This window comes from Oryctolagus cuniculus, chromosome 5 (genome assembly GCF_964237555.1).
Source record: "Oryctolagus cuniculus chromosome 5, mOryCun1.1, whole genome shotgun sequence".
In the NCBI taxonomy this organism is placed as follows: Eukaryota; Metazoa; Chordata; class Mammalia; order Lagomorpha; family Leporidae; genus Oryctolagus; species Oryctolagus cuniculus.
In genome coordinates, this window is record NC_091436.1 from 153719743 (window position 1) to 153742657 (window position 22915).

Genomic DNA, 22915 nt, shown 5'->3' on the forward strand with positions numbered 1-22915 from the left:
GCCTGCTTCTGTCTAAGCAGGCCTTGTGAACGCACACCTTCCTAAACAGCATGCAGCGGCAGTAAGCAGAAGGTTTGGGTTATTAGATATTGCTTTAAGAAAAACTCCTTATCATACTTCAAGGGCATAGAAGATGAGCCAGGAACAACATGACCACCAGGAGCAACTTGAACTCTCGCTTCCCATCATAATATGTCACGCACTTACCCCGCTTGCTTGTGCCGGCTCCTTATTCTTTTACAGTGATTATTCCAGCAGTACACTCCTGATTGCTACGTTATTGGTTGAACCCTAGGCTAAATAACAAAAAGCTGGAGCTATCCGGCAGTGCTCTTCGGATGAAGGCTCCCGTGTTGCAGCTCAGCATTTGAAACTCCACAGTGGACAAGTTCCATTTTAGGGGGACGGGTGCCCGGGCAACCGGGGCTAGGAACACTGGGATGAAGACAATGATGGCAGAAAGGGAGAAAGGGTGAGCACCAACTTGGGAATATTCAAGTAGAGAAGGGAGTGTTTCAACAGTAGAGGGCCTCACTGATGCGAAATTTCCCTCTTACGGCCCCGCGGGGCTCAGGTGGGGAAAACGACAGTCCTAAAAGCAGGGGCGCCCACAGCCCTTTACCCACGGGAGCGCGCGGCCTAAGCCGACTCCAGCCCGTCCAGCAACCCCCCCAACACCACACAGCGCATGCGCGCGTTCCATTTGCGCCCGGCGCGGGTCGGGAGCGCGGAGGTTGGGAGAGGCGCGGCGTTGCCAGTGCGCCTGCGTAGGCGGCCGTCTTGGCCGCGCTCCCTAACCGTCTCGGCATCGCGGTTTGAATTGTGCTTCATGGCCCCGGTATTCAAGTCTCATTCTACCGAGGACACCTCGGGCTCTCGGAGACTGGCCCGCGGCTCGTCCGGGAGTCCGCCCACCACTGAGCAGGCCGGACGCTCTCACTCCAGAGGCCGTGAGGGCCTCAAGCCTTCGTGGGCCGCGTCGGACCCGGGCGCTGCTTGCCGCCTGAGGCGCTCTGGCTCTCGAGAGCGGCCCCCGGCGCTGCACGACTATGCCTTCTCGTCGTCTTTAAGCTACTACGGCGGATACCTCCACTATCACCATCACCACCACTACGCCGGCGACCGGCCGTGGGTGGAAGACTATGAGGAGAAGGAGGAGAGTTACAGGCACAGGAGGCTGAAGGAGAGAGAGAGGATTGGGGAGCTGGGGGCGCCTGAGGTGTGGGGGTTGTCTCCCAAGCTTCCCGAACCGGATTCTGATGAGCATACCCCAGTTGAAGACGAAGAGGACAAGAACCAAAAGAGTAGTGGTTCGGATTCCACCTCCAAAGAAAAAAGGAAAAAGACCAGTCGTGCACAAAACAAGAAAAAAGGAAAGAAAAAGACCAAAAGAAAACATAAGAGCTATTCTGGTAATAATGACAGTAATTCAGACTCTGACACCAATTCCAGCCCTGATGATGACGATGAAAAGAGAATCAAAAAAGCCAAGAAGAAAGAGAAGAAGAAAAAACAGAGAGTCAAGAAAAAGAAGAAAAAGAATAAGAGGTCTAGAAAAGAATCCAGTGACTCAAGCTGGAAAGGCTCGGAGGAGGAGTTGCCAGAAGGTGTGTGGATGGAGCAGTCAAAGATTGTAGAGACCATGGATTTAATAGGCCCAGAAGCACCTATGAAACATTTTAATCAGGACGAAAAACCTTTGAACTATGGCCATGCTCTGCTCCCTGGTGAAGGTGCTGCTATGGCTGAGTACGTGAAAGCAGGAAAGCGAATCCCACGAAGAGGTGAAATTGGGCTAACAAGTGAAGAGATCGCTTCGTTTGAGTGCTCGGGTTATGTCATGAGTGGGAGCAGGCATCGCAGGATGGAGGCTGTGCGGCTGCGGAAAGAGAACCAGATCTACAGTGCTGATGAGAAAAGAGCCCTTGCATCCTTCAACCAAGAAGAGAGACGGAAGAGGGAGAATAAAATTTTAGCTAGTTTTCGGGAGATGGTGTACAGAAAGACGAAAGGGAAAGATGACAAGTGAGGACTTGGTTTTTGTATGGCAGGACTTGAAGCAGTTTCATGAGACCAAGATAGTTTTTAAAGCCCTACAGGGCTGCTCACTATTCAGTGGGTCCCTCAGGAAAAAGCTGCTATTACGGATATCTTTAGCAATTTAATTTTTGGTTTCAATCTAAAGTAATAGGTGCACATGGTCTTAAAAATATTCAGACATTACAGGTGGAAAGTTAGTAAAAAGTCAATCTGTAACCCCAATCCCAATTCTTTTCCCCAATCTTTTTTTGGAGTCTTTTTTTTTTTTAAATCTGTCCCTACTTCTGTGTAGCTACAAGTGTGTATGTTATGGATAACAGAGATATTAAACTGAAGTGCTTTTTCCTCCTCTTTCTCTGATTTGTCTCTTGGATGGCTTCATTGCCTCATGTTGCCAATCATTTTCTTCAGGGAGGATGAAAACAAGCTCAGAAAGAACAAGAGATTCTAGTTGCAATTAGCAGAAAGAGTTGTAAAAGATTTATTGGCTCTTACAACTGGAAAGTTTTGGAGGAGGATAGATTACCTGTACAGCTTTAATAGAACTTTGGTTTCTTTCTCCACTTTCTTCATCTCCCTTCACCATGGGTCATTTTACTCAGGTTGGTCTCCCTTTAGAGGCAGCTGGTGATAGCTCAAATAAATTGGTCCCTGAAACCTATGTGACTTGAGTTCCTGGCTCCAAGGTCTGGCTCCAGCCAGGGTAGATTGTTGGCATTTGGTGAATGAACCAATGGTTAGGAGCTGTTTTTTTTTTTTTTTTCCTCCTTCTTCTTCTTCCAAGATTTTATTTTTAAAGGCAGAGTGACAGTGAGTGAGAAGAAAAGAACTTCCCATCTGCTGGTTCACTCAGAACTCAGTCCAGCCAGGAGCATTAGGGAACTCAGTCTCAAGCAGAGCAGCCAGGACTTGAACAAGTGCTCTGATAACAGGGTGCCAGCAGTGTAGGCAGCAGCTTAACTTGCCATGCTGCTAGGCTGGCCCCAGGATGGGAGCTTGCTCTTAGTTTCTGTCACTCTCTCTCTCTCTCTGCCTCTCAAATAAATTTGATGTAAGATAAAAGGAAAAAAACCACCACCAAATCTCCTTAGTTTGGTTATAATTTTCCTAGTCAACCTTCAAGTAGAAAACCAAGAATCTGGAGATGCAGCCTCATTGGATCACCTTGATCTCAAAGCTACTCAAAAGTGCTGTTGCCAGAGAAATAGAATGGCTTAATGCACCAGAATGGGTACCTGAATGAAAATCATGGCATTATTGGGCAGGGAGAATAGATAATGTCCACTGTAGTTTTGAATTTTTTTTAAACAGTACATAAGCTGAAAGTAAAAATTTTCTTGAAGAAAAACACTTTGACTATTAGAAGCAAATTCTAATGGAAGAGGACTTAGGCTTTATTCCTAAACAGAGATATAAAAGAAAATGTGAAGATCCAGGGCACTTGAGTCTTCCAAAGAGTAGATTTGGGCCACCTTGACTAGCAAGAGAAAGAGAAAACAGAAAATAAAGAGGAAGTAATTGGTAGGACTCAAGAGGAGGAGATCAGATCAGGAGGAACCACATGGACAGGAAAATAGGCACTGATGGACTGGCTAGCACCCGTCCTGGGAAATACTTTACAGTGAGCTCCATTCACGTCTGTGATAAGGCTGCCTTTGTCATTCAGTGATATCTGCCTGGATCTGGAGATTTTAGTTTAATACTAACCAAACTATCTCTTTTGAATAACTTCCTGTTCAAGGCTGCAGACACTGCACTGATAAGCCCCATGGAACTGAGGGTGAGGGGATGGGATTCTAGAATCTGGCAAGACAATGTGATGTGGAAAGCTACCACCACCCCACTAGAACACATCAGCTTGAGGTTTTCCCCAAAAGAGGACAGGGGAACACTGATGAGAACCATGGTGTTACACACGCATATTTCCATTTTCAGAAACCATACCATACTACATACATGGATTGATACCTTGATTTCTTCACTTAAGTACATCTTAAAGATATCTTCCATCAATACATGTAATCTCTTCATCACATATCTTGCAACTATTTCCCACAGTTAATTTGCCTTTGGACTTACTTTTCTGGGAGAAAAGCATCATACTGCTCTATAAAGACTAAAAAGATTCCATGACACTAGCCAAAAAGGTATCTTTTTGGGAAAAAGATGTGTCTGAGAAATTGTGACTTCTAAGTAAACCAAGATATAAAGAGTGGATATCTTCGCCCCCCCCCCCAAAAAAAATAAAATACACAATTTTGTGTAAAGTAAAATGCTGTGTGTGTAATACAGCAAAAACTTGTGACAGTTCTTTTGCTGTAGTTACACTTAACTTGCTGTTTGGTGTTGCTGTTATAGAGAGATCTGGGCAGCAAGTCTGGCTTAAAAGAGATTTTTGAGAGTTTATTTCAGACCACTTTTGTGTCAGGGGATTAGAGTCAGGCTCCATTCCCAGTTCCAACTTCCTGCTAACGCAGCAACCTGGAAAGAAGCAGGTGATGGCTCAAGAACCTGGGTCCCTTCTGCCCATGTAAGAGGTCTGGATTGGGTTCCTGGTTTCCAGCTTCTGCCTGGCGTAGTCCTGGCCATCATAGGCACCTGTAGAGTGAATCAGTAGGCAGGAGATCTCTTTCTTTCAAAGAAAATAAATAGTAAAAACTAGCCATAGTGCTAAATGAATTAGGATTATTTTAACTTCTTTAAAAATTTTACTTATTTGTTTGGTGGGGGGAGAAAGAGAAAGTGCAAGCACTCCCATCTACAGGTCGGTGGCAGTGGGGGGCAGGGAGGGAGGGATGTTGAGCCAGAAGTGTCAAAAAACCAGTTACCCCTGCTCCCAAGGTCTGCATTAACAGAGAGCTGGACTCAAAGTCAAACCCAGGCACTCCAACATGGGGCACGGGTGCCCTACTGAATGTCTCAACTGCTGGGCAAACACCCACCCTACTCCACTTTTAAGTTAAATTTACCTGTGTTTTTCCCTTTTTTAAATTTTTTTATTTTTTTTGACAGGCAGAGTGGATAGTGAGAGAGACAGAGAAAGGTCTTCCTTTGCCGTTGGTTCACCCTCCAATGGCCGCCGTGGCCGGTGCGCTGCGGCCGGCGCACCGCGCTGATCCGATGGCAGGAGCCAGGTGCTTCTCCTGGTCTCCCATGCGGGTGCAGGGCCCAAGCACTTGGGCCATCCTCCACTGCACTCCCTGGCCACAGCAGAGAGCTGGCCTGGAAGAGGGGCAACCGGGACAGAATCCGGTGCCCCAACCGGGACTAGAACCTCGTGTGTCGGCGCCACAGAATACCAGAACTCCTAACAGTAACTTCGTACTCCTTAAACCAACCTTTCCCCGTATCTCCCTCCTCTCTACTCCCCTCAGCCTCTGGTAATCACCATTACACCTTCAACGTCGGTGAGATCAACTGGTTTAGATTCCACATGTGAGTCACAGCATGTTCTGTGCTTAGCATATGCCACTCAACATCGTGACCCCCAATCCATTCATACTGTTGCAGATGACAAGATTTCCTCCGCATCTACAGCTCAAGAAAAGGTACTTTTAAGTGTCTGACACCCGAGGAGAAAAAGATTACCCTCCTGGTAATAGTGAAACTGGTTGCTTTTTTCTTTTCTGTTATAATTTCAGTGCCTATAATACCAAATAAATTATATGACACCGTACACTGGTTCATAAGATACTTAATATTTCAAAACCCTGTCAACGATTAAGCAGAAAATTTAGTTCAGATTTTTAGAGGGTTTATTTTATTCAAGGACTATAAAAACACAGTTTGTGTTGGGCAAGAGAAGGACTATTTCTAGTCTCTGCTGTGGAATTTATTTTGGTAAAGTAAATCTGAAAAAATTTGCCCCCCCTAAAAAAAACTTCATTCATTGCAGTGATACTGATTACTCTCTCCCACAGTAGCAGACTTGAAAACTTTCAATCCAAACATATGTTCATTGTTCATTTTAATTTTTAAAATACTCTGTCACTTATTTTTGCCGTACTGTTTGATGATTTTTTAAAATTGGGAAGGAATGGTGAAGTATGTGTTTTATTTATATGAGGCAAGAAAGTGAGAGAAATGTCACCTGTTTGTGATAACACTCAATAAGCCAACCCGGCTTTACATGAATAAAATAAACTTCTGCTTTCAAATGAAGCAACGACAAAACCCAAGGTTGCATCCTCACGCCCCTCCCAGCCAAGCGTGGCCCGCTTTACCCGCCTCTACACCTGGACCCAGGACACCATCGAGCCGAGGTCCTCCAGTGTTCCTAGAGCGGAGCCGAAGCGGCGGCGGGGAGCGGGAGCAGACAGGCGGCCGACTCCAGCTCGGTGTTTGAGAACGTTTGGCTCCTCCTGCAGCCCTTGGCTGGGTGAGTGGTGACTGGGTCCAGGGCTGAGGTAGCACTGCTTCCTAGAGCAGTGGGGCGCAGCTGGGTCCCTGCGGGTGCAGAGAGTGGCCGCGCGTGGCGGGGGCGGGGTCCGTCCGGGGGCCCTTGATGGGGATGAAGCTGCGTCCGCTGCTAACGGTTCTGCTTATTTTTACCCCTTTGGCGCAGTCAAGGAATAGGAAAGCAGGCCTCACCGAGAAGGTATATCCGTGTCGAAATCTAAGAGACGTAAAGCGCTTTGTAGCTTTTTGGAGCGCGAGCCCTCCAGGTGGAGGTAACAGCAAGGCAAGGGGTCCTAAGGCAGGAGCTTGTTGGGCGAATTTGAGGAATAATGGGGAGACCAGAGTGGTCGGAGTGCCGGGAGAAGGACTGGTTATAAGGAATCTGTTTACGTGACTAGTGGTCAGCTGGCAAGTTTCAAGATCTTCAGGGGAAGTGGGCCAGCTGTCTCATACGCAGGGACCCCTAATTTCGTTCCAGTCAAGCCTGAAGCCCTGAGACCCAGGAAAGCTTACGGTACGGTTCAGCCTGAAGGCCTGCAGGTCAGGACCCTGGAATCGCAGATGTTTCCCCTCAAGACTGATGGCACGGAGAAAAGCGGATGTGTCACTGGACAGGAGGAATTCAGTCTTAGGGTGAGGGTCAGCGATTTTGTTCTAGTCAGACCAGCTGGTCGGATGAGGCCTGCTTTACCCAGTCCACAGTCTACCTACTTAAATGTTAATCTCACCCGAAAACACTCTCATGGGAACATCCAGAATAATGTTTGACCAAATATCTGGGCACCCTGTGGTCCAGTTCAGTTGACATATAAAATTAACAATCACAATACCGCACTTTTATTTTCCTGCTAATAACCATTACTTTCTTGGACTTTTCCACTTCCATTAAGAATGCTGGTCTTTGACAAAGAAAAAAAAATCTCAGCTGTGGAGTGTTCTTATGTACACAACCAGGAATACTCATATGTGACAGCAAGACATACACAGTGATTTAAAGACACGTGTCAACGGTTGGAGGTGCTATTTAGGTCTGTAGAATCACCCAAGAGTAGTCAAGATAAGAGTGCTAAATCCCTGCATTCCGAGGGCCGGCTCTAACGGATGGTGGTGGAATTCTCTGGACTTGTTTTGGACATTTCGGGTTTGAGAGGCTTCTGTAGGATATCCATTATAAGGTGGGCAGAAGGAAATGCAAGTCAGGCATTGAAGGTATCTGGCCTAAAAATTAAGGAAGCCATCAGCATAAAGATCGTAATTGAAGTCACAAACAGATTATTGTATGTATTACTCCTTCCTAGTTTCTGCCTCATATCCCTCCTCCTATTTAGAATCTTACTTTAAGAGTAAATTTTGCTCACTCTGTTTTGTCATTTTCATTGTCACACTGGCTGTTGTCCTCATTCTACTACCAAATTGTCTTCACAGAGATCACCAGTGATTTCTGTGTTTTGGAATAAAGTGGGTACATCTGGTCTTTGATTAATCCACTTTCTTATAGCATTTCATATTTTTTGTTTTGTTTTATTTTTTTATTTTTTTCTTTTTTTGTTAGCATTTCACATTTTTGAGTACTGTCTTCTTGTGATTGTACTTATAAATCAATGAATTTGTATTCTTTATAATTATTATATAATTTATCCCAAAACCACTGTGAATTAGCTACTATATTTTACCAGTGAGTATACTAAGGCTCTAAGAGGATAAATCGCTTGCCTTGGGTCACATAGCTTGTATGTGACAGGGCTGGATAGAACTCACGTCTGGCTGGGGCCCACTGTCTTCACCACCCAATACTTGCAGAGGTAAACCTTGTGTTCTGGACACTGCTGTACTTGGTCTCCTACCTCTTCCTTGTTCCTTTTAATTTCTCTCCCTTACTTACAGCTAATCCCCAGGGTTCTAGTCCCATCTGACCTTTACCCAGCAAGAACTAACCACCACCAGGCTGGATGTTCAACTGTTCTAGACTCAGAGCTCCCTGTCACTTGTCTTTCTGCGTGCGACACAGGAGGGCTCCCATCCAGGAAGCCTTTTCCGCCTGCTGTGGGGAGTTACACGCTTTACCAGTGTCCTCTGCTGGCAGCCTGTGCATCCCTTGTCAACAACACCTTATCCGTTGAACTGTAGCTGCACGTTCACTTAAGATGTTTTTGAGAAACAGGCAGCTATAGAGACCAGGGAGTTGTCTTCTATCTGTGTATTCCCAACAGTGAGGGGACCTTGGTACATAGTGGACAATCAGTAAATGAAATGAAAGATGAATATTTTTACATTCTTTTAGTTAATTTTGACCCCTGCTTTGCTGAATGTATAAGCAGTCATATTTATTTTCCCCCTCAACATTTTGAGAATTTTCAAATCTTACAGAGAAGTTGTAAGAATAGTATAATTCATACTCTCATGTGACAGCTGTAGCTGTCTCTTCACACACCTTTTTCCCCCTAAAACATTTGAAAGTAATTTGTATCATGCATCTCATGAGATTAATGTTCTCTCTCATGACCTAAAACTATTGTCTTGCCTGAGAAAATTCTCTAACAGAGATTAGTAACCTTTTTCTGTAAAGACAGGATAGAAAATGGTTTTTTGTAAGTAATATGATCTCTATGAACACCAGTCACTTCTGCATTATAGTATAAAGCAGATGTAAACAATATTTAACAAATGGGAATAGCTGGATTCCTAAAAATGAATACAAACACAGGCTTCAGGCTCAATTTGGTCTGCTGAGCTGTAGTTTGGCTACTGTATTCTTTTTTTTTTTTTTTTAAAGATTTTATTTATTTATTTGACAGGTAGAATTACAAACAGTGAGAGAGAAAGACAGAGAGAAAGGTCTTCCTTCCGTTGGTTCACTCCCCAAATGGCCACAATGGCTGGAGCTGCACTGATCTGAAGCCAGGAGCCAGGTGCTTCTTCCTGGTCTCCCATGCAGGTGCAGGGGCCCAAGGACTTGGGCCACAGCAGAGAGCTGGACTGGAAGATGAGCAACTGGGACTAGAACTGGCGCCCACATGGGATGCTGGTGCCACAAGCAGAGGATTAACCTAGTGTGCCAAGGTGCTGGCCCCAGCTACTGTATTCTGATATGTCATTCATACTCATGTTTCTAAATTCTTCAAAAATATTTTGTTGCTGTTTTTCAAATGCAAGAGGCAAATTTCATACATTGCATTGAGTTATGTCTCTTTAATCTAGAGCAGTAACCTTCCCACACCTTCTTTTTGTTTCCATGAAATTAATTGTTTTGAAGAGCCCATGCCTATTGTGGATGAGCTGCATTCTGGACTTACCTGAGTGTCTCCTCATCATTAGATCCATGTGAAGCATTTTTAGTAATGCATTTAAGCATATAAAGCACATGATGTCAGTTGTCTCAGTATTGCTCAGTTGGATCATTTGGTTAAGTTTGTGACTGCCAGATACATACATTTCCTCCTGGGTATTTAATAAGCAGTGTAGTGATTTTTTTTTTTTTTTTCGAGATGTCTAGAATGCCCTGTTTCCCTTCGGCTCAGTGGTTTTAGTAGCCACTTATGGCCCTTGACCTCATCGTTTATTTCAAGGGCTGGAAAATGATGGTTTTTCACATTTATCATTCCTGCCTTGTTACCAACAATCATCGATAAACCAGAGTTTTCTCATTTTGTAAGTGTGCTTAGGAATGGTTGTTTCAGAGAGAGAGAGGGAGGAAAAAAGATAGTAGGAAGTGTAAAAACCTGAGACAGGATTATTGCCATTGTTGTTATTGTTGTTGCCACTACTGATTCTGTTCCTTTGATTCTTGTGTTTTTAGGAGGAACCCTGAGGATACAGTGAAAACACAGTTCTGCGAAACAGAGTGCAGTCAAAGCTGAGAATGGCGACAGCATTGGTGAGTGCTCATTCCCTGGCTCCCCTGAATCTGAAGAAGCAGGGGCTTCAGGCAGTGAGGGAGGAGCACTACCCTCCTTGGGAACAGGGCTTCAAGCTGCAAGGAAGTAGCAAAGGACTTACACAGGAGCTGTTGTGCAGACAATTCAGACAGTTGCGTTATGAAGAGACCTCGGGACCTCGAGAAGCACTGAGCCAGCTCCGGGAGCTCTGCCGACAGTGGCTGCAGCCCGAGACGCACACCAAGGAGCAGATCCTGGAGCTGCTGGTGCTGGAGCAGTTCCTGTCCATTCTACCCAAGGAACTCCAGGCCCGGGTGCAGGAGCATCAGCCAGAGAACGGGGAGGACATGGTTATTGTCCTGGAGGATTTGCAGCTGGAACGTGGAGAAGCAGGACGACAGGTGGTAAGGGTCAGATGTGTTCTTTTCCAGGGAGACAAGAATTGAGCCTCTGACCAGACAGGTGGACATGAGCTCAGCAGTGGCAGGAAAATTGCTAAGCTTTGGTTCATTGCCTTTCCAAAACGGATGTTTGTTTCTGTAGGTCTTACCTCAGTCTTACCTGCCCCTGGCTGGTGGGAGACTACAGCCAGGATCCCATCCTTTTTTCTTTGCCCCTTTGGAACTTCTCTTTGTTCTCTTTTCTAAGATTGAAATGTTTTTCTGAACAGCAGTTTTCTCACCCAATCTAATTATTCCTACACATACCTAATTGTGCCTAGGACCCAGAGCAGACAAAGAAACAAAACATAGCTGTGGAGAAGACAGCTCCTCTCACAGCAGTGCAGGAGCAGCAGGTCCAGCCGGAGTGGGAAGCTCCAAAACCCGAGAGAGAGAAGGGTAAGAACTGAAGTGCATCTTCTGTGCATGTCAGATGAGGAGGACTGTGCAGTTCCCTTTGGGACCCTACTGAGCACCCTTGGTGTCTTGTTTGTTTTTATTTTGAGTCACGTCTGTCGAGATATAATTTACATGCAGTAAAATTAACTCCTTGTAAGTGTGCAGGTTGATTAGTTTTCACAAATGTAAAATAATTAAGATTGTCTAATCGGCACTACACTCAAGATACTTAAGAGATATAAGATTTTCATCACTGTAGACGTGTTAGTTGACCAGAACACAAGGAAAAGGTACAAAGGAACCTGAACTGTTACCTTGTTCTTCCTCCTCTTCATATTGGGGTGAATAAGGAAAAATAGTCCTAGTTTCTCACCTGAGACAAATAATCCCACTCAGGTGTTTCATTATTCATTTTTTCTTATTGCCTTCAAATTATTAGAAATTATATTGCCTTTTATTTCTGAATGTTAACTGGATTATTTTGTTGTTGTTGTTGTTATCATTCTGTGTCACTGAAATCTCTAATTTCTGTTCCTTGCATTTTCTTTTCTTCTTTCTAGTCTGATACAACACTTGCCTTTCTCTCTAGCTTTGAGTCATCTTGGTATATCTAGTGAAACTAAGTTAACCACCTGTTCATTCTCCATCATGTATACACAGATTCATTAAAGTTTTCCTTCTCCTTAAAACCTTTTATAGTGACGTGGGCAATGTTATGTTATTCTTTCTACTTTTTAAATAGTTGAGTATTTCTATAATAAAAAATAAAATATAAGAAAATTATCACCTTCATTGGCTCCCAGTACCCATTAACAAAAGTGCACATGACATATTCCAGCACATGCTTAATGCTCACCTCTCAGCCTCACGTCCAGCAACACAGTCAAGTTATTCCAGTATTCTTGAGCTTTTACCATCGATGGTTCCGCGTGCTGGGAAGTTCAACACCTCAGTACCAGACAGATGGGCTCAGTTAGTCACCTTGTGCCCACTGCTCACACGGTGTGTTCCCGTCATGTGAGCTCCATTCCATTACCATTGCTCCTTGTTTCTTCTGAGTCTCCTGCTTTGTTTCTTCTGTCTGGAACATGCTTTCCTCACTCTCCCCAACTAATTCCTACTCATCATTGAGGGCCAGTCTTAGATATCACTTCCTGTATCCTTCCCTAAAGTGTCCCAAGTCTAGGTTAGTTTCCCTGCATTCACTCCTAGAGGTCTACTGTCACGGAAGTGGTCACATTATATTGTAATTTCTGGTTTACTTCTCTCTCTCTCTCTCTCTCTCTCTCTCTCTTTTTTTTTTTTTCTTGCCAGAGGCTTTGTTTTGTTTGAGTTTGCTACAGTCTCTGGCTTTGGATAGTCACTCAATAACTTGTCTTTTTGATTACAGGCTGATTTTGTATGTAAAACCATCCTTTACCTACTACTTACATTTCAATTTCCAAGTTTGCTTCAAAGGTCCCATTCTTCTGGGAGCCTTCTGAGTAGAATTGATGAAAAAAAAGAGCCTGCTCCTTCTGAATAGCCTTACGGAAATGAACTTACAGCATATAGTTAATGACAGGAGTATATTTTAAATGCAAATATTGTGATAGTAGGCTTTTTTTTTTTTATTTGACAGTTAGAGAGAGGATGAGACAGAGAGAGAGGTCTTCCATCTGCTGATTCACTCCCCAAATGGCTGCAACAGCTGGAGCTGAGCTGTTCAGTTCAGGAGCCAGGAGCTTCTTCCGGTCTCCCACAGGGGTGCAGGGGCCAAGCACTTGGACCATCCTCTGTTGCTTTCCAAGGCACATTAGCAGGGAGCTGCGGGCCGGGGCATTAACCCATTGTGCCAGAGCACTGGCCCTTGTAGTAGACTCTTACCTTCGGAATCTATTGAAAATGTTATTTTATATTCAAAGTTCAGGTTCTTTATTGGTTTCAATCCCTCTCCCTCCTTTTGTCTATTTATGTTGTTATGTCAGTACTGGCAAAGAATCTCTTCCTTTCCCTTGCCTCTTACTTCCTTCCCTCATATCGTTGTCTTCTTCCTGTTGCAGGGCGCTTTCACACAGAGTGCTTTATTTAATCTCTCCACTCCCCGTATGTGATTTGACTTTCTCTGATGTCTCCTTACTAGTCTTTTCATGGTCATTTTCACTTTTTGGCCCTCATCTGCTCCTTTTTTATTATCTTCAGCGTTCACCTTGCTCATCTTGATTAACCCTCACTTACTTATTAGTACAGTCTGCGGTTTCCCTTCTTAGTCTCTCATTTGGACTCTGCATCCTCATTCATACTCCTGTCCCCCCCCCCCTTTTTTTTTTTTGACAGGCGGAGTTAGACAGTGAGAGAGAGAGAGACAGAGAAAGGCCTTCCTTCCATTGGTTCACCCTCCAAATGGCTGCTACCAAAGCCAGGAGCCAAGTGCTTTCTCCTGGTCTCCCATGCGGGTGCAGGGCCCAAGCACTTGGGCCATCCTCCACTGCACTCCCAGGCCATAGCAGAGAGCTGGACTGGAAGAGGAGCAACCAGGACAGATTCTGGCACCTCAACCGGGACTAGAACCCCGGGGTGCTGGTGCCGCAGGCAGAGGATTAGCCTACTGAGCTGCAGCGCCGGACCTGTCCCTTAAAGGGCCTTTATCCCAGCTGCCCATCCATCTCACCCTTTAGCCTGTGTATCTGAGCTTAGGTTTTATTTTGTCTTCTTTTAATTTTACCCTTAGGACACAGGCCATTAATTAACAAGCATTTGTTTAGTGTCTGTTAGGTGCCAGACAGTGCAGTAGAGAAAGCAGATTCCTCTCTGGATACGCTCATGGTCTCTTGAGATGTTGGGGTTTGGGTTGGGAGAGACAGACATAGGAACAAATTGTGTCAGCAGTGAGAAATAAAAGCTCTGTTGAACCACACAAGAAAGCAGTACCTGCTGTTGAAAAAGATCAGGAAAGTGTTAGGAAAAGAGGAGCAGAACAGAGAGGAGGCAGAATAGGAATAACAGTCATTTTTATGAACTCCATGTTATCCTCAGGGTCTTAAGATCCAATGTATTTGATGAATTGGTGAGGACCCTGAGCCCAGAGGGTGTCCATGATCTCTGTGTGACTGCATAGCTAGTCTGCAATAAACCTGACAGCAGTGCATTTCTTCATTTCCCATGAAAGTGCCATTCTTTCCTGTTGGCTCCAGCATCTTCAGTTGACCTCACTGTGTTCATTTTGCATGGGGCAAATCACTTGCAAGAATATACAGTCATGCCCTTCAAGACAGCTGATTTCTTTGCTTGCTAGTTTGTCTGTGTTGTGTATTACATGATAAAATTTAAACCCATTAAAATAAGTTGTCTTCCATTGCCATCCCCCATCCTTCCACAATGCCTGGCAATATTAATACAGATACTAACAACCTTGACATTTTTACGTTTTACACATGGCTTGATTTAAATATTTTCCACCTAGTTCTAGATTCCTGTCCCCAGGAACCAGAAAATAAGTAATTGGTATTGTCTTTAATGTTTCAGGTGAGGAGACAAGGATTGAGAATGGGGAACTTGCTATAGTGACAGACTCTAGTGGAACAATAGAATCATCTGGGAAAATACCTAAACCCACAGAGGCTCACGATGAGGACTGTGACTTGGAAAGGCAGCAGGCCAAGACCCAGGAGAAGACCGACTGCAAATGCTCAGAATGTGGGGAGGCGTTCATGCGCCACTCTGATCTGACTGAACATGAGCGAGCACACACGAGAGAGAGACCCAGCGCATCTGAACTGTGTCAGAGTTCTAGTGTTACTGGACATCAGGAAATCCTTTCTGGAAAGAAAGGTCATCAGTGTCCTGAGTGTGGGAAAGTCTTTCAGAGGAGTTCTCACCTTGTCAGGCATCAGAAAATCCACCTTGGTGAGAAGCCCTATCAGTGCAAGGAGTGTGGAAATGTCTTCAGCCAGAACGCAGGCCTCCTGGAGCACCTCAGAATCCACACTGGAGAGAAGCCTTACCTGTGTATCCACTGTGGAAAGAACTTTAGGCGCAGCTCTCACCTCAATCGCCACCAGAGAATTCACAGTCAAGAGGAGCCCTGTGAGTGCAAGGAGTGTGGAAAAACCTTCAGTCAGGCCCTGCTCCTCACCCACCATCAGAGAATCCACAGTCACGCCAAGAGCCATCAGTGTAATGAGTGTGGGAAGACCTTCAGTTTGACCTCAGACCTTATTCGACATCACAGGATTCACACTGGAGAGAAACCTTTCAAGTGTACCATATGTCAGAAAGCCTTCCGTCTAAACTCACACCTCTCTCAGCACGTGAGAATCCACAACCAGGAAAAACCTTATGAGTGCAATAAATGTGGAGAAGCCTTCCGGCAGAAGTCCGGTCTTTTTCAGCATCAGAGATACCACCACAAAGACAAACTGGCTGGATGAGGTGGCCTGTGCTTGTAGAGCATCAAAGAGAATGCATTTGACAACCAAACAGCAGTTTAGGGAAAGTTACTCCGACCAACTCTGGCATCAGAGGATTCCTGAGGACCAAGCAAGTCCCTCCCCATTATTTTCCTTGACATCAGGTTTGTACAACAATAATTTCACTCTGGATGATACTGTGGCACCAAAGTTAAACACCATTCTCTACCACAGGACTTCTCAGAGTCTTTAACATGAGAAATTCATGATCGTGTGTTTCTGGATAGTAGAGAGCCTCCCGACGCACAGAGAGCGCTTCCAAGTCAGCAGCAAGTCACAGATTTTTAGGTTAAAATGTAACCTATAAAGGCAGGTTAGTATTTTTGCTTATGCTATAGCAACAGATTCCTATAAAATAAAACTAACGATTTTTAGAAATTTACCACTCTCAAAAGTATCTTAAAGTACAGGTTAATGGTGAACATTTTACACCACTGATTTCATCCTCTCCCTCCCACTGGCTTTACCCCCCTCCCTCCCCTTCCACAATCAGTGGAAGCATTTTGGAAAGCAGTTTTTTGCTGGTTAACTACAGAACGTGCCCTCAGGGTTAACCTCTTGTTTTACATTTTTCCACCGCCAACCCTGCAACATTACCTCACTGATTCAAGTTATGTCAAAGTTTTACTTAGGCTATGGAAGAAATTTCAGGAGACATTTGAATGAACTGTGCTGAATTAATGCACATAGCATCTGTCTCACTTGATGACCCCAGTGCCAGTGGAGTGGCTACTGCATTGACACTGTTCCATAACTGATGGTGAAAGTTGGACTTTTTTCCTTTAATACTGATGATGCAATTTTAAAATGTTGCTTGTTTGGAAATTTTGTAAAAGGTTTGTACAACAATAAAATAAAGTCAGTTTAAGAGATTATGGCCTTTATATTGTGAGCACTATAATATCATGGTAATGACGAACACCAAGCTTAGGAGAGTCCACCCCCAAACACATCACCGAGATAATAGAAATTACTTGCTGATTGGTTGCATTGCAGGAGTAGCGGCAGGAGGAGTCGTGGCAGATTCTTCTTTGTGTGGGTCCTTGCCACCCACATGGGGGACCTTGGTGGCATTCAGGGCTCCTGGCTTCAGTCTGGCCAAGCCCTGGCTGGTGATAGTATTTAGGGAGTTGACCAGAGGATGGAAGATCTCTGTCTCTGCCTTTCAAATAAAATTAAAACAAATAATAAAATATTAAGAAAAGATATGCAAATCATTAAAACTTTTCACAATATTCCATGGTCTTTGTCCCTACTGTTATTTGAATTATTTATAGTTCTGTCACCATAAAGAATATTCCAGGAACTTTCAAAAAAATTAACTTACTCATTTTGAAAGGCAGAGTTACAGAGAAAGAGAGATCAATCTTCCATCTGCTGGTTTACTCCCTTGATGGCTACAGTGAAGCCAGGAGCCAGGAGCATCATCTAGGTCTCCCAGGTGGGCAGCAGGGGCCCAAACATTTGGACCATCCTCTGCTGCTTTTCCCAGGCACATTAGCAGGGAGCTGGATTGGAATTGGAGCAGCTGGGACACCAACTGGCACCCACATGGGATGTCAGCATTGCAGGTAAGGGCTTTACATGCAACACAACACAAGTCCCATGTCAGGGACATTCCTGAACATAGAGCATTCAACTTTGCTTATTTGTTGCATTCCTTTCCTTCACTCAATTCTCATGAGAGCTGAGACAAAAGATAAACATATTTCCTAAAAGTTTTGATGAATTTGCTAGAATACCCTCCAGAAATATACTAATGTGTACATCCTATTAGCAATCTGTAAAAATGCCCAATTTTCCTCACCCACATCAACTCTGTCAGTTATGCTTTTGAATTTTTGACAATCTTTTGAGTATAAAAATGGATTGCTTTTTAAAAGTAGATTTTTTTAGAGCATTTTTTTTCACAATAAAACTAGAGGGGTGGTATGGAGATTTCCCATATACCTCCTGCTTCCACATATGCATAGCCTTCCTGAATTGAAAGAAAAAGATTCAATTTCCCCTACTGTGTAATATCACAGATCACTTTTGTTATCTCACAAGGTGTGTAGGAATGTCTCCCTATAAGCAAACGAGCATTTCTGCAGTGGAGACCAACTAGATGATCCCTAACTCAGTTATGACACTACTTGGAGATGGCATCAGATCCATCCCACGGGTTGAGGCTCTGTCCCACAAGACTGCCCCCACTAGAAACCAGTTTTAAGGCTGGGCCATCAGAACTCCTGACCAAGTGATTACATAGGGTTTCCTTAGTTTCAATTAATTTGAGTGGTTCAAAAAACTCAGGAAAACACTGTATTTAGATTTACCAGTTTATTGTAAATGGTATTTTAAAGGATTCAAGTAAGCAGCCTGATGAAGAGAGAGAGACAGCCAGATGTGGAAGGATCCTGAGTGCAGGAGCTTCTATCCCTTTGGAGCTGGTGGGCTGTACCCGTTGATGTGTTATTAATATTTCAACAAGACTCCATGTTTTCTGCTGTCCAGAAGCTCTCTGGGCCTTTTCTTTGTGGGTTCTTGTGGGGGATTCATTAAATAAGCATAGTTGATTAAATCATGAGCCACTGGGCATCAACTCAACCTTCAGCTCCAACCCCCTCCTTGGAGTTGAGGGGTAGGTGGAAAGTCCCAATGCTCTAATAGTGCATTGGTCTTTCTGGTGACCAGCCCCCATTCTGATGCTACATGGGGAGTACCAGGCCTTTGTAAGATAATTTACGTGCAAAAAAGACACTACCATTTGGGAGAGTCTAAGGATATAAGGGGTTGTAAACCAGGAAACAGGGTCAAAGACTAAATTTTACAATATCACACTGCTCCGTTGTCAACATCCCTCACCAAAGTTGTACATTTGTTAGCAATTGATGAACCTGTATTGATATACCATCACCCAAAGATCATAGTTTGCATTAATGCTCACTTTTTTTTAAAGATTATTTATTTATTTGAAAGGCAGAGGCAGAGAGAGTCTTCCATGCGCTGGTTCACTCCCCAGATGGCTGCAATGGCCTGAGCTGTGCTGATCCAAAGCCAGGAGCCTCAAGCTTCTTCCAGGTCTCCCACGCAGGTGCAGGGGCCCAAAGACTTGCGCCGTCTTCTACTGCTTTCCCAGGCTGGATCGGAAGTGGAGCAACCAGGACTTGAACTAGCACTCACGCTGGAAGCCAGCACTGCAGGGGGTGGCTCTACCCGGTATGCCACAGTGCTGACCCCTAATGCTCATTCTTGATGTACATTTTATGGATTTGGACAAATATATGATAAAACCTCTTCACCATTATTACAGAGTATTTTCATTGCCCTAGAAATCCTGAGCTCCACTTTATTCGTCTTTCTCTGCCCAATAACCCTGATCTTTCTCTGTCCTATACTTTGGCCTATACTTTTGCCTTTTCTAAAATGTCATATATATGACATTTATATATACATTTATATATATATATAGCCTTTTTTTTTTTTTTTGACAGAGTTAGAGAGAGAGAGAAAGGTCTTCCTTTTCCGTTGGTTCACTCCCCAAATGGCCGCTATGGCTGGCGTGCTGTGGCCGGTATCCTGCGCCAATCCGAAGCCAGGAGCCAGGTGCTTCTTCTTGGTCTCCCATGTCGGGTGCAGGGCCCAAGCACTTGGGACATCCTCCACTGCCTTCCTGGGCCACAGCAGAGAGCTGGACTGGAGGAGGAGCAACTGGGACAGAATCCAGTGCCCCAACTGGGACTAGAACCCGGGGTGCCGGTGCCACAGGCAGAGGATTAGCCAAGTGAGCTGCAGCGCAGGCCTGTATATAGCCTTTTTTTTTTTTTTTTTTTTTTTTTTTGACAGGCAGAGTGGACAGTGAGAGAGAGAGACAGAGAGAAAGGTCTTCCTGCGCCACTGGTTCACCCTCCAATGGCCACCACAGCCAGCGCACCACCCTGATCCGATGGCAGGAGCCAGGTACTTATCCTGGTCTCCCATGCGGGTGCAGGGCCCAAGCACTTGGGCCATCCTCCACTGCACTCCCGGGCCACAGCAGAGAGCTGGCCTGGAAGAGGGGCAACCGGGACTAGAACCTGGTGTGCCGACGCCGCCAGGCAGAGGATTAGCCTATTGAGCCAAGGCGCCAGCCTTGTATATAGCCTTTTAAGATTGGTTTCTTTACTTAGTAATACTTGTTTGCACTTATATTTCTACCATGTATTTTTGTGGCTTAATAGTCCGTTTCTTTTTAGCGCTATGTAATATTCCATTTTCTGGATGTACAACGGCAAAAGACATGCCTATTAAAGGACTATTATCCAAAATACAAAGAACTATTAAAACACAACAATAAGAAAGCAATGCAATTTTAAATGACCCAAAGACAGCAGAATGCCCATTAAGGAAGATGGTTAGATGGCAAGCATGCACATGAAAAGATAACCAAATCTTACATCTGCTGAGAAATGAAATTAAAACAAAAGATATGATGGAGGCTAGTGTTGCGGTGTAGCAGGGTAAGCCACAATTTGGGATTTATTTGCACATCCCAAATTGGAGTAGTTGGTTCAAGTTCTGGCTAATCTGTGTTTTTAATCTAGTATCCTGCTAATCTTCCTAGGAGGCAGCAGATGATGGTCCAAACAGTTGAGTTCCTGCCACTCATACGGGAGACCCAGTTGGAGTTCTTGGCTCCTTGCTTTGCCTGGACCACCCCCTGGATGTTGTGGGAATTTGTGGAACCAGCAGATGGAAATCTCTCTTTCTGTCTCTTCCTCTCTCTGTCATTCTGCCTTTCAAATAAATAAATAAATAAATCTTTTAAAAACAATAACAAAAATGAGATACCACTATATAAGTAGTAGTACATACCAAAATCCAGAATACTAACCCAATTGCTGACATGGGTACTAACCCAATTGCTGACATGGGTGTTGAACACCAGGAACTCTCATTCATTGCTGGTAGGGATGCAAAATGGTACAGCCACTTTGGAAGAGTTTGGCAGTTTCTTAGACAACTACACGTAGTCTTACCATGTGACCCAGTAATTGTCCTCCTTGGTATTTTCCCAAAGAATCTGAAGACTTACATCTGCACACAAACCTGCACACAAACATTCATGGCAGTTTATTCATAACTGCCAGAACTTAGAAGAAAGCAAGATATCCTTTAGTAGGTAAATGGATAAATAAACTAGGTCTGCTAGTTTATTTTTATTATTGGCGTGCTCAACACTGGCAGCCAATTCACCAGACAAGAAAATGGAAGCCAGGTAACAGTTTTATTCAAGAAGCCAGCAATCTTGGGGAAGAGTGAACTTCTTTAGTTCCAAAAGTCTTCTTCCTAATTTGCAGGTTAGCGAGAGAACTTTTAAAGGAATAAAGGGGAGATGGGGAGAGGGTATCAGATCGAGTTCCATGGTTGGTTCTGATGTCACGTGGTGGAGACTGGTATGAAACTTGGTTTGGGGTTGGTGTTCCTATATTCCATGCATCTCCCTGCAGTCAGCTCCTGAACTTCTTAAGCCTGCATCTGTTGAACGAACATTCTGATCAGCCAGGAGATCAGCAGCTGGCTTTTGTCAGTTCGCACGTAAAAAGGGAAAGAGGATGTACTTCACAGTTGCAGATGTCTCATTCCAAGCAGACTGTGAAAAGGAAAAGGAAGATGTATTCTGCGTGGTTACACATCCTTTTCTAAAGGGTGTTTTATAATTTTTAAAAATTTTTGTTTAATGACTTATTTGAAAAGCAGATTGAAAGAGAGAGCACCAGGGCTGGGACAGGCCAAAGCCAAGAACATGGAACTCCATCCAGGTCTCCCACATGGGTGACATGTGCATCTGAAGTACTTGGGCCATCATTTGCTTCTTTCCCAAATGCATTAGCAGAGAGTTGGATCAAAAGCAGAGTAGCTGGACTTTAACTGGCACTCTCAAATGGGGCCCCTGGTGTTTTATATTTTTATTACTGAATTGAGTATCTTTTTACATGTTAATTGGTCATTTATAATTCTGACTCTATGACAAGGCATGTTCACCTCTGCTAATTTTTCCACTAGAGTCTCCTTTTATTCTTAAAGAGCAGTGTCCTTGAAAATTTAATAGGGAATTGTATTTTTAAATTTTATTTTTAAATTTTAATTTTAGTTTGAGAGACAGTAAGAGACAGGCAGAGAAAGAGCTTCCATCTGCTGGTTCATTCTACAACATGCCTGCAACAGCCAGAGCTGGGGCAGATTGAAAGCAGAAATTTAGAACTCTGAGTCTCTCATGTGGGTAGCAGGTACCCTAGTTCTGCTGCCTCCCAAGTGCGTATCAGTAGGAACCTGGAATCAGAAAAGAAGCCAAGGCTCAAACCCAGATTTTCCGATGTGGAATGTGGGCATCTTAACTGCTGTGCTAAACACCTGCCCCTGTATACCAAAATTTCAAATGCACACGCCCTTTGAACAGGTGCACTGGTGCAATTGTTTATCCTAGAAATGAATTCACAAAAGAATGTACACATGGAATGCTGATGCCTACAGAATAGCTTGTACATCAACAGGGATATTAAATAAGTTAAGGTACACCCATAGAGTGGAATACTATTTAGCTGTTAAAGAATAAGTTGTGGGGGCTGGCGCTGTGGGGCAGCAGGTAAAAGCTGCAGCTTGCTCTGCCGGGATCCAGTGTCGTCACTGGTTCGAGTCCCGGCTACTCCACTTCCAATCCAGATCCCTGCTAATGCGCCTGGGAAAGCAGCAGAGGATGACCCAAGTGCTTAGGGAGACCCAGGTGAAGCTCCTGGTTCCTGGTTCCTGGTCTGGCCCAGTCTTGGCCATAGCGGCCATCTGGGGAGTGAACCAGTAGATGGAAGATCCGTCTCTCATCTCTCTGTGTTAACTCTGCCTTTCAAATAAATAAATGTTAAAAAAAAAAAAAAAAGAATAAGTTGTGTGGGCTGCAAAATTAAATTGTGATCCCGTTAAGCGTTTTAAAATACATATACACGAGTACTTTTTCACCAAACAAGAGGTTTATTAAATGCTATACACAAAACATTGACAGTAGTTAGCTCTGGGGAATGAGGCACTTTTGATTTTACCATCTTTGCACAAATTGATTCTTTACATATATAATCTGCATAAAATAATCTGTACAGTTTGCTGACCTGAACTATTGGTTGATCTTCCATTTCTGTGAAGACTCCCGAAGAGTGAGATTCGTCTTTGTGTTTGCTATTCTGTCGCGTTTTAACTGAAAGCCCCTCCGTAAACGTGTGACGCGCTCGGGCCGTGCAGGTGCCCCGGGCATCGCGCGTTGGCCCGAGGCCCGCGCGGGCGGGCGTGGGGCGGCGCTCCGCCC

General features: G+C 44.3%; 2 protein-coding genes and 1 long non-coding RNA gene across 10 annotated transcripts; 2 read left to right on the forward strand and 1 right to left on the reverse strand.

The window, feature by feature from the left end:
- The first annotated feature begins 673 nt into the window (after nt 1–673).
- On the forward strand, nt 674–4284 carry NKAPL (NFKB activating protein like). Its single transcript, XM_002714143.5, has one exon. The coding sequence runs from the start codon at nt 689–691 to the stop codon at nt 2027–2029; it is 1341 nt and encodes a 446-aa protein (XP_002714189.2). The 5' UTR covers nt 674–688; the 3' UTR covers nt 2030–4284.
- A 2015-nt stretch (nt 4285–6299) lies between these two features.
- ZSCAN26 (zinc finger and SCAN domain containing 26) lies at nt 6300–16472 on the forward strand. Of its 8 annotated transcripts, none has more exons than XM_070074348.1 (5): nt 6312–6418; nt 6917–7071; nt 10235–10714; nt 11035–11152; nt 14657–16472. In XM_070074348.1, exons 3-5 carry the CDS (start codon nt 10298–10300, stop codon nt 15559–15561), a joined length of 1440 nt encoding a protein of 479 aa, XP_069930449.1. In that variant the 5' UTR covers nt 6312–6418; nt 6917–7071; nt 10235–10297; the 3' UTR covers nt 15562–16472. The 8 variants fall into 8 exon arrangements, with proteins under 8 accessions (XP_051711006.1, XP_051711009.1, XP_069930452.1 ...); XM_051855047.2 differs by having other exon boundaries at nt 6313–6418; nt 10235–10717; XM_070074352.1 differs by having other exon boundaries at nt 6314–6418; nt 10235–10312.
- A 4357-nt stretch (nt 16473–20829) lies between these two features.
- Nucleotides 20830–22906, reverse strand: LOC127493241 (uncharacterized). Its single transcript, XR_007923359.1, has 2 exons — nt 22722–22906; nt 20830–21214 (listed from the first exon to the last, which is right to left on the reverse strand). It is a non-coding gene; the product is annotated as an uncharacterized lncRNA (long non-coding RNA).
- Nucleotides 22907–22915: the final 9 nt, after the last annotated feature.